This window comes from Diospyros lotus, chromosome 12 (assembly GCF_014633365.1).
Source record: "Diospyros lotus cultivar Yz01 chromosome 12, ASM1463336v1, whole genome shotgun sequence".
NCBI classification, from domain to species: domain Eukaryota; kingdom Viridiplantae; phylum Streptophyta; class Magnoliopsida; order Ericales; family Ebenaceae; genus Diospyros; species Diospyros lotus.
This window is the reverse complement of record NC_068349.1, coordinates 29715449-29727567: the sequence shown is the minus strand read 5'-3', so window position 1 is coordinate 29727567 and position 12119 is coordinate 29715449. Positions and strand designations below refer to the sequence as shown.

The 12119-nt window shown below is 40.4% G+C and overlaps 1 protein-coding gene across 1 annotated transcript in view; it reads right to left on the bottom strand.

Moving 5' to 3' along the window:
• Positions 1-8945: 8945 nt before the first annotated feature.
• The window catches only part of LOC127786795 (uncharacterized), a 44045-nt gene continuing 40871 nt past the window's right edge, over positions 8946-12119 (bottom strand). The window contains exon 3 of the mRNA XM_052314457.1: positions 8946-9270. Within this exon, the coding sequence (XP_052170417.1) occupies positions 9192-9270 (79 nt within the window). The 3' untranslated portion in view covers positions 8946-9191. The remainder of the gene's footprint in view (positions 9271-12119) is intronic.

The window sequence follows — 12119 nt, the reverse complement described above, 5'->3', positions numbered from 1 at the left end:
CAAAATGAGAGAAATTCCACCCGATTGTGCTTCAAAATCGTCGGCTAATGACCCCCTTTTATACTCATTTTTTACCCAAATTTCCATCAAATCCCGCTTGTTCTTATCTCCTTATTCCCAAATCTAGCTTCCAAGTCGATCAACTAGCCCTAAATCATGAGAAAATTACCTCAAAAATTTCAGCCAAATCGAAAATCCTATCCGCCATTAAAATCGGTCGCGTTTCGGCCATTTTCGACCAATGGCGACCACAAATCGCTGCATCATCACCTGGAGACCACTCTAGCACCTCTAGGCGACCTTCTCGACGCCTCCAGGCAGTTGGCTGATGGCCACAGGCGGCCGGTCGAGTTCACACCATGGCATTTTCAAAATTTGCAGTTTTGCCCCCAAGTATTTTCTAACTGCATTTTCTCCCTATCCATGGCACCCCTAGACTTTTCGTTAATTCCTTGACTGCCCACACATTCTAAACTTCTCATTTCCCTCAAGAATTTCTGAGGAATTCGTCGTTTCAACCTCCCTCAGGCAATTTACGAAATCTACACTTTTACCCGAATGCCCCTAATCGCGTGTTTTTGACCTCAAACCTTTGCGAATCTTTTGGTTTTGTTGAATATCGCTTATTTGGGCAACTTTACCTTCATTAACTTGCTTTGACATAGTCTCTCTCCTTTCGTTTATGTTTTGAATATTACACGTAGGCCTAAAACTATAGTAAATACCATTTTGACCCTATAATTTCTAAAAATACTCTTAATATTAAATATTGGGTATTACATGCTCCCCCTCTAAAAAGGAATTTCATCCTCGAAATCATTAATTCACAACATTAAATAAATGTGGATAAGAAATTTTCATCTTTTCTTCTTCATCATGGTTGCTCCATAGTACCTTTACAAATGAAATAACCTTGTTTCTTAGGATTTGATCCCTTTGATCTAAGATTTGTACTGGCTCCTCGGGGTATGTTAGATCATTTCGTATCTCAATGGTCTCGTTTCGAAGTACTTGAGTAGGATCTGGCTTATGTTTCCTTAGTTGAGACACGTGAAACACGTTGTGGATGTTTGATAACGCCACAGGTAAAGCTATTTTGTACGCCACTAACCCAATTTTCTCCAAAATTTTGTATGGTCTTATATATCTTGGGCTTAGTTTCCCTTTTCTTTTCCCTCAAATCACTAATTTGAACAAGGTGACCTTCAAGTATAACTTGTCACCGATCAAAAATTTCAAGTTTCGTCTTCGTTGGTCGACATACGACTTCTGACAACTTTGACTTGTCCTCATCTTCTCTCGAATTTTCTTGATCTTTTCAGTAGTAGTTTGAACTATCTCAAGTCCAATCAATCCCGTTTCTCCAGTTTCTACCCAACAAAGTGGTGTTTTGCATTTTCGCCCGTATATTGCCTCGTAAGGGGCCATTCTAATGCTACTATGGTGCTCGTTGTTGTAAGCGAATTCCACCAGTGGTATATATATCTCCCAACTTCCAGAGAAATCTAAAATGCATGCCCTCAACATGTCCTCGAGCATTTGAATTGTTCACTCAGACTGTCCATCGGTTTGAGGGTGATAAGCTGTGCTGAGCTTTAACTATGTTCACATACACTGGTGGAAACTTTTCCAAAATCTTGACGTAAATCGTGGGTCTCGATCTGACACTATGCTTGCAAGGATTCCATGTAATCGTACTATTTCCTTAATGTATAGTTGAGCTAAAGCATGAGTCGGTTGCCCTATCTTAATAGGCAAGAAATGCACCGACTTGGTCTATCGATCCACTATTACCCAAATAGCATCGTTTCCTTTAGGACTTCGAGACAGATTGGTCACAAAGTCCATAGTGACGTGATCCCATTTCCACTCGGGAATGTCTAGAGGTTGAAGCATACCTCCTGGATGCTAATGCTCAATTTTGATATGCTGACAAGTATCGCATTACGCCACGTACCGTGCCACATCTTTCTTCATTCCCGACCACCAATAAATTTCCCTAAGGTCCTTATACATCTTTATGGACCCTGGATGTACTGTGTACCTAGTTCGGTGAGCTTCTCTTAAGATAACTTGCCTCAGGTCTTGATCTCTTGACACGTAGGTCCTTCCTTGAAATTGGAGTATACTGTCACAGTAACTAAATTCAGGTGCCTTTACTTGATCATTCTCATCTATCCATTGACTTCTTCTTGCATCTGTCTGAAGAGCTAACCTGATTTGATTCACCACATCAAGTTGGATTGTCAAATTTGCCAGATACCCTTTGATTGGTTTAGTCTCGACACTTACCGTCAGATGACTGAATTCCTCAATCATTTTCCATTCTCTAACCATCATGCTAGCCACAATTTCCGAACTTCTTCGGCTAAGGGCATCTGCAACTACGTTTGCCTTCCCTGGGTGGTAGGAGATGATACAATCGTAATCTTTCAGGTACTCCATCCATCTTCTTTATCGCATGTTTAATTCCTTCTGAGAGAATATGTACTTTAGACTTTTGTGATCCATAAAAATCTCAAACTGTGCTCCATAAAGATAATGTCTCCACAACTTCAAGGCATAAATTATGGCCACTAACTCCAAGTCGTGAGTTGGGTAGTTCTGCTCGTGCCTCTTCAGTTGTCGAGATCCGTAAGCAATTACCCTCTCGTCTTGCATTAGAACACACCCCAGACCTATCCTAGAAGCATCACTATACACCACATACTTTCCCGACTCCATTGGCATTACTGGAATCGGTGTCGTAGTCAATCGTGCCTTAAGTTCTTGAAAACTTTGCTCACACTTTTCATCCCATTCGAATTTGACTTCCTTTTGCATCAATCGGGTAAGTGGAGAGGATATCTTCGAGAATCCTTCTACGAATCTTCTGTAGTATTCGGCTAGTCCAAGAAAACTTCAAATTTCACCGACGGTCTTAAGTGCCTGCCACTTTTGAATCGATTTTATCTTTGCTAGATCGACAGTTATACCTTCTATAGAAATTATGTGTCCAAGAAAAGCTACCTAAGTAAGCCAAAATTCACATTTTGAAAACTTGGCGTACAACTTGTGGTGCTTTAGGGTCTGCATAACTATCCTCAAATGTTCCTCGTGTTCTCTCACACTTGCAAAGTATATCAGGATATCATCTATGAACACTATCACGAACTTGTCCAAGTAGGGTTTAAAAGTTCGGTTCATCAAGTCCATGAATGCAGTAGGTGCATTTGTCAGTCCGAACGGCATCACCAAATATTCGTAGTGATCATACCACAATCGAAAAGTAGTCTTGGGTATATCTTTCGCCTTGACCTTCATTTGATAGTACCCTGACCGGAGGTCTATCTTAGAAAATACCCTAGCTCCTTGAAGTTGATCAAACAATTCCTCAATCCTAGGCAACGGGTACTTATTCTTTATGATGACCTTGTTCAACTGCCGGTAATCAGTACACATCCGTAAGGTACCATCTTTCTTCTTTACGAACAATATCGGAGCTCCCCAAGGTGATACACTCGGTCTAATGAATCCTTTGTCGGTCAAGTCCTGCAATTGCTCTTTCAACTCTCTCATCTCAACTAGGGCCATCTTGTACGGAGGTATGGATATAGGCTGTGTACCTGGTACAAGGTCTATCGAGAATTCGATTTCTCTACGGGGAGGTAATCTTGGTAATTCATCGGGAAAAACCTTAGGGTACTCATTCACGACCCTTACTAATTCCAACTCGAGACTTTTCTTACTTGGTTCAGGTTTGGCTGATTGCAATGCTTGCAAAGTCACGTCGTGCTTTCTCTTACTCTTTCTATTCTGGCCCTGGAACATAATCCATTCTCCGCTAGGTTTGAGTAAGTTCACTGTCTTATTCTTACAATCCACCTTAGCCTCATGTATCGATAGGAAATCCATTCCTATGATCATGTCGAAATCTTGAATAACTAATACCGCTAAGTCTATCTTGAAACTTTCCCCTCCCATATCGAAAATACATCCCTGGCATCCTACTGCTGCCTCTAGGGTTGAACCCATAGGAGTAGCTATTACCATTTGATAACTCAACTCTCTAGGTTCTAGCTTTAGACTGTCTACTGATGCATGCAAAACAAACGAATGCGTAGCACCCAAATCTATTAAAGCATGAACTGGAATATTTGAAAAGAACAATGTACCTTCAATAACTGCAAGATCGACCTCGGCATCCTCACAAGTCAGATTGTACACTTGGCCTGGACGAACATTCTGTGCTCCTCTGCCTAGTTGTTCCATCTTTTGTCTCTTTGGGCATTCCCGTGAGATATGCCCCGATTGCCCGCAATTATAGCACACAATCTTTCCCCGATACCCAACATAGGGCGCTCCTTTGCTCTTCGGGCAGTTTCGTCCAATGTGACCTTCTTCACCATAACCACAGCATCTTAAGACGCACCTCTTCCCAGGGTGTTTCTTCTTACATCGAGGGAATTTCCCTTCATCCTTAGATTGAGCTGTTAAATTTCCCGGCTTACCGCCCTTGCTCCCTTCTTCAGTCTAGATTATTTTCACCCGCGTCAAGTTTCTCTCAATGGTTAGGGCTCGGTGCAACGCTTCTTTGTAGGTATCAATGTCCCACCCACTCAGAACCTGTTGGAGGTTCACCTGCAACCCTGAAACGAACTTCTGTGCCTTCTGACTCTCGTCAGTCTCGTACATGGACACGTATTTAATTAGTTGAGTGAATCGGTTGTCGTATTGGTTCACAGACATTTCATCAGTTTGTTTGAGCCTCATAAACTCCCAGATCCTTTCTTCCTTCTAACTCTCGGGGAAGTACTTGGCGTTAAACTCTTCCTTGAATCCCGCCCAAGTATAGACTGGCGCATCCTCATCTTCTTCCTCACGTTCTTGCTGAGACTTTATCATAGAACGCTCAGTAGACTACCACTATTGACCCGCTTCTTCCTCCAGCGTGTAGGTTGCACACCTTACTTTCTCCTCCTCGTTGCACTGGAGGTGTTGAAGTAATTTCTCTGTTTGCTCGAGCCAATACTCGGCTGAGCTAGGATCGTCGCAAACCCTACCCTTGAACACAGGGGGCCTCAGATGTCAGTACCGTTCCAATGCCATGGTCGTGTGCCGAGTTGGCTCCTCTTAACTCACGTTTAACATGTTTTCTAAGAATCGCTCCATTCACTCGAACTGGTCCTCGCTAGAGCTCGATTCCCCAATATATCTTCTATTTCCTCCTAAGTGATTTCTACGATCACCCTGATCTCCGGGGTTATTTTCCTCATTTCTCCCATTTCCATCGTGAGCTGCATCTTAGAGTCTTCGTGTATTCACCATCTGAAGTGAATACACGGAAATGAGTTATGCACAAAGCAGGATCATTTCTTTACAAGGAGGGACAGTTTTATTTCTTAATAGCATCTCGCAAAACATAACACTTTAACAGAAAAAAGCATAACATCTTATTATATTATATAGTTCTTCTTCCTCTAGCTATCTTTTGGCCCTTTTCCATCTAGTCCTTCGGCCTCCAGATCCATGACTCCTTGTGATCCTCATCATTTTCAGATTCCACCGGGAGTCCTTCGTCATCTTCCTGGGACTCTTCATCAGAACTGATGTTGATGACATCATCCTCTGCATCGGATTCCGCAGCGCCATCTTCCTGATTCTCCTCGTCCATGGCTTTCCCGTGAAGCTCCCCATGTTGATCCCGAATCCTCGCGCAGAATTCACTTAGGGTTAGAAAATCCACATGCTCCCATATCCACTGGGCATACCTTTTCCATTACCCTTCCATTATGCCGATCAGGTAGTCGATCTGAAAATCTGCCAAATCCATCAGTTATTGATAACTCGGTGGTACATCGTCAAGGATTTCCTCCATTGCGTTCAGGAACACAATCACATCCTCATCGGGGTGGTTCCCTCGAGCCTCGATCCTTTGCGCCCAATGCAACAATAGCACTTGATCCGCCATTGCTTGCTAACAACACATAAATCCTACTCAGAAACCTCGAACATGTGTTTCCTATAGTTTCTATATGTCTCTTAGAATCCATAACCTTATTCTAAGTTTTCGTTCAACAATTCTAACCATGCTAAGTTCATCAACCTAGCTTAACTATCCTAGGGTTTTAACCTAGCTCTGACACCAATTGTAACACCCCGCCTTACACGGGCGTGTCACTATAAAGGAACCCCGTAAATCTTTTTTTTTTTTTCGAGTCTATCACGCGCAGCGCCATGAGTACAATCTTCACATGCAGATGAAACACCCATTGCATACAATGGCTGGCGCCCGTAGTGATTTCAAGAACAATCTTCACATGCAGGTAAAAATCCCAAGAACCCTAATCTTGCTCGTTTAACTAACAATATCAATAGACTTAAAACTAAACGAGACATAATATAATCTAATAGAATAATTAACATCAAAACACCGTGGCCTACCACGAATTCCTTACAAAGTGTTCCCACACCGAAATACGTATTACAAACTACCAAATGATAACAGCATTATCATACAACCGTTCTTACATATACCAATATAAATACTAACACCTCCAAAATGGTACAACAACTATCAACTAACATTGTTGGCCTCACCGGCCATATCCTCGACCTCGCAGCAATCCCTGGCTAGAACGTTGAATGTTCCAGGGGCATAACCCAGGTTAGATGATAAAACATCTAAGTGATGGCATGAAACAGTTTACATAATGCATGAAAGACATACGAGGATGGCATATACAGACAAAACGACAACATGTAACACGTCTAACTTGAGAAATCTCCCTGACATACTCAACCTCCTGTGGAAAATCCATTCCACACATCTTTGGGGTTGACCTTGCTGCGACATACTTAATCCCTCGGGTGCCCTACTGTGTCACCTGTTCACTTGGATTAACCTTGTCTCATTCTCAAAAAGACCCCATCTCATCTCATACGGACACAACGACACAAAAATCGACACCCTGATGATGTGAAAATCACAGGCCATGCACCAACTCATTTGTAAGTTAAAACAGTTGATGTAATATACCACATGATCAATATGCAAATAATTTCACAAGTACATAAATGAAACACCAATGCATAATATCCCAAGTTCAAGAGGGTATAACCGCTCGCTGAAACTAGTTCAATAACATGTAACCTAAGCTTGGGAGGGTCAAATCGCTCACCTGAACTCACTACACGCACACCAAGGCACTTCCAAACAAAGGTAAGACTAGAATCATATCACTTACCTCAATTCGAAAAGACTAGTTTTTGCCTCAAAAAACGTGGTGTCTCGAAAAACGTGCAATCTTTCCTTCCAACAACCTAGTCGTTTCCTATTTACCATTAAGATCTTAGAAATCAATATTTCTTTTTTTTTCTATAATTTCCTCAATTTTTCCTATTTTTTAAATATTTCTTCCTCTCGAAAAATCATAATAAATACCAAACACCTATTTTCTCTAAATATTTTTGCATAAACCCTCCTAAAATAATTCTAGAAAAATTATAAAATTAATTTCAAGCCCAAACAGTACCTCACGCACCACCCAAGGCTTCGACGAGTAAAGCTCACGTGCAACCGGTGCAGGTCGTCTTCTCCGGCGATGGTGGCTTTCCAGCGACTTCTTTTGACCAAAACAATTATGATGCCTTGAAGAGCTTGATGAGGCGACCTCAATGGACCCTTCACCCGTCATAAAAACTCACCAGAAAGGGGTTTAAAACCAGTTGCAGGTCACAGTCTGGCAGTTCCGGCCAACTCACTGAAACCCTATCAAATGTACACGAAACTCTTCAAAACTCTCCAGAAATGATCCTTACCACTCAAAGAACAAAAGCCCTCTAACCTCTTTGCTCTATTCTTGCCAAATGAGAGAAATTCAACCCTATTGTGCTTCAAAACCCTCGCCCAACGACCCCCTTTTATATTCATTTTTTACCCAAATTTCCACCAAATCCCGCTTGTTCTTATCTCCTTATCCCCAAATATAGCTTCCAGGTCAATCAACTAGCCCTAAATCATGAGAAAATTGCCTCGAAAAATTCAACCTAAATCGAAAATCCCATCCGCCATTAAAATCGGTCGCGTCTCGGGCATTTCCGACCAATGACGACCACAAATCCCCTCATCATCACCTGGAGACCACTCTAGCACCTCCAGGCGACCTTCCCAACGCCTCCAGGCGGCTGGTTGGCAGCCACAGGCTGCCGGTCGGGTTCACACCATGGCATTTTCAAAATTTATAGTTTTGTCCCCAAGTATTTTCTAATTACATTTTCTCCCTATCCATGGCACCCCTAGACTTTTCGTTAATTCCTTGACTGCCCACACATTTTAAACTTCTCATTTCCCTCAAGAATTTCTAAGGAATTCATCGTTTCAACCTCCCTCAGGCAATTTACGAAATCTGCACTTTTACCCGAATGCCCCTAATCGAATGTGTTCTTGACCTCAAACCTTCGCAAATCTCTTGATTTTGTCAAATATCGCTTATTTGGACAACTTTACCTTCATTGACTTGCTTTGACATAGTCGCTCGCCTTTTGTTTATGTTTTGAATATTACATATAAGCCCGAAACTATAGTAAATACCATTTTGACCCCGTAATTTCTAAAAATACTCTTAATATTAAATACTGAGTATTATATTACCTAAAATTTAATTCTAAGTAATGATTGCCTAGAAAACAAAAACTACCCCTCCCTTGAAAAATAAATCCATGAAAAGAAAGTTTAAATATTTGTACCATACACATATTTTTTATAAAAAAGTTAAGGATATTTGATTATTTTCATAAAAATAATTAGACATTTTTCATAAAAAATATAACCAATCAAACAGGCCCTTAAGGTTTAGCAAACTACCAGCACAATACCTCTCATTGGATTTTTATCCCCTTAGGGTTTAGTAAACCAAACTACCAGCACAATACCTCTCATTGGATTTCTAGATAAACTCAAAATGTAAAAAACAAACACAACCCTTTGTTGTATTGCAGGGTAGAAAAAACATTGCCCCGTTACACAAAGGCAAGGCAAGGCAAGGCAGCACCTCTTAAGGTTCTCAAGCAACACATTTTGCAACGTAAAGTAAACAGTACAACCAGCACCTCTAAGGTTCTCAAGTTACACATTTGGCAACGTAAAAAAAACAGTACAACAGAATGGGGGTACGTTGATCTAAAGCTACAGCAGGCTCAGCTACAAGGAACTATCCCTCATTTTGCGAACTGAGGTCGCCTTGTTTTCGTACAAACAGTTTGCTTATATCTTCGGTGACGATGTTGCTCCTGCCAAAACAAAATTAAATTCATCACAAAATAATGATATGTTTGTCAAATTCCATGTCAATCTCTGGGGTAGAAGAAAAACTTTTCTCTGAGTTTTATGGACTTCTACAGTTCAATCACCCACCCAACCATAAGGGAAGTGCTTGAATAGCCTTCTGGTTTCACCTACCATATACTCGTGTTACCATATACTCATGTTACTGCTGATCAAACACTATGGTGAACAGCAACTCATTCAGAGTGGGATATGAAGTGACACGACCAAAATGAGCTTGTTAAAATCTAGCTTTAATGCATGTAACAAACTGTCCCTTAAATACCCATAATTAATTGTTAAATAAAGCATGGAAAAATTTTTCTTCTTAATTATTAACATTCAATGCAATTAACTCTTCTCAAGACCCCACTTTCCTTCCTCGTACCCTAGCTGGATATTGTCTACCATGGACAATGGCACAACAGAATATATGTATGGGACCCCGCGGTATCTGCTCTCCAGTCATTGGCATGTGCTTGAGGCAAGAGTGGACTAGTGGCATCTTCCTCTTAATGTGCTTAAGGTGAGCATTACATCATTTTATGGGTGTTATTATTATGGTTAAACTTCAGGCTTCCATTTTTTTAATTCTTTCGATTCCCAACTCTATTCTTCTTCAGTAGACACAATACAATAGTCGACTCATCTCTTATCAATCAACTTCACTTGATCTCTAGTTTCCACAGTCTACTCTTTAAGTCTATTCTCTCCCATAGTTAAGGTAATTTGTATTCTGTTCTGGACAGTAGATTGTCACCTCTTACTTGACCTTACAGTAGATTGTTCCCCCTCAATAGTCGTAACTTCCAAAACCTTGGCTTTCTCCAGTTCATTGTTCTGCACAGTCGATTGTCACCTCTCTTAGTTGGCCTGTTCTACATTCTAGAATGGTTGGTCAATTTTACAGTTGATTGTCTCCCCAATTCTCGAACTTCTAAAACCTTGGTCTTTTCCAGTTGACTCATGGCTTGTGTTGAATTATTAACCACCATTTGATCTAAAAACTTAAGTTATTAGATAGAGGGGTAACTTTATCCTTAACTTTATCCTTTATACTATTTTACTCTTAACAGCTTGAACAACCAATCTTCCAGGCTCTCTGAAGTTGCAAAATTGACAATACAGTTGAATGTTGGGCTCAGCTATCTATTTATTCTCTGTTCTAGACTTAGTTACTTGTTTTGTACTTGATACATACACTTCCTTACCACCATTTACTGGTCACAATCTCTACTTATTCATTGATGACCATCTATAAAGCAGACACGGCAACATGCTGGCAAAATGTGTCAAGACATGCCGGTGTGGCGTGTCTAACACTGCTTTCGTCATTCTCAAAGGGACATGCAGGGGGACACACGTGTCCCCTTACAGACACAGAAAAGATGAATGGTTACCCAGATGTTCGACTGGATTCTAACTCCAATTTGGACTGGGTTCTTCATCTGATTCTTTGATCTCCTTATTGAAAGCTTACTTTAAGATGTATTTAACATCATTCATTAGTTGTTGGAACTGGAGGTCTGGAACGTGAACGAGAAAGGCAAGCCTGTGCTTCGTTTCCGTCAAGTCACCAGCAGACTGGTGTGGTGTCAACTCTGAAGCTGTGATCTCTGGCAGACCATAGCAACGTTGAGTGGGGACTGCCGGACTGGGTGCATCTGCCGATTGCTGTCACTAGAAATATAAAAATTTAGTATATTTACTTAATGTATCCCAACCATTTTGTGTCCTAATTTTTTAAAAAAATATTGTGTCCTTGTCTCTGTGTCCATGCTTCTTAGATGACCATTACTTGGGTGCATTACCCTCCAGGATTTTCAACATCAACAAATAAACCATCTCACCCAAACACATATTCTTGGTCATACTTCTAGTCTATAAAGCATGGGCACACTTCATAGGACTTGTCATACCAATGTTGCCGGTGTGTCAGACAATCCGACACGTATTTGACACACCCACATGGCATGTTCGACACTTAGAAGTTTTTAAAAGGCTACGAGAAAGGACACTTGTAGGATGCATGTGTTCCCTACGTGGACACTTCTAAGACTAAAAAGTATCTTTTTTTAGTCTTTAGTTTTACAACTTGGCAATTGCATGATTGTTCTGTTTTTCCATTTTTTGATTGCATAATTGTTTAGATTTCATACCTTTCATGTTTCTATTCTCTTTGAACATCAGCTAGATTGTAAGGAATGAAGACAATTGGAGTGTGAGTTAATTGGTAATTAGATTTGAGTATTCGGAATTTTGGCTTATGAACTTTAAATGCATATTTGTGTGTTTGGAATATAGTTTTTTGAATTTCTTCCTACTCTGTTATGCTTAAAAATATATATAAAATTATTTTATTAATTAGTGTATCTTGACTGTGTCATGCCCTACTTTTTCAAAATGTCATGTAGATGCCCTACTTTTTCAAAATGTCATGTTCTCATGTCTACGTGTCTGTGCTTCATAGCTTCTAGACATACATTAAAAAATCAACATCACATTTTATAACAAAATATAGACGTCATCTTGGCCTCCTCGTCATAGGCCAAAGTACATACAAACTGTCAAAAAATACCTATAAATATAGCCTTACTTTAAATCTTACACATTAAATTGAGTATATTAAATCAGTACATACCATGTCAAATCAAAAGCTTAGCTTTCATGCAAAATTATTAAATGCCATAAGTTTAATACCCTCAAAGGTGAACCTCTAGACAACATCATAGCTTGGGCTCCACTGTGAAAAATATTAGAGATCCACGAGCGAGTTACACGTGCTCAGTAAGATCACATGCTAAGCACACACAAT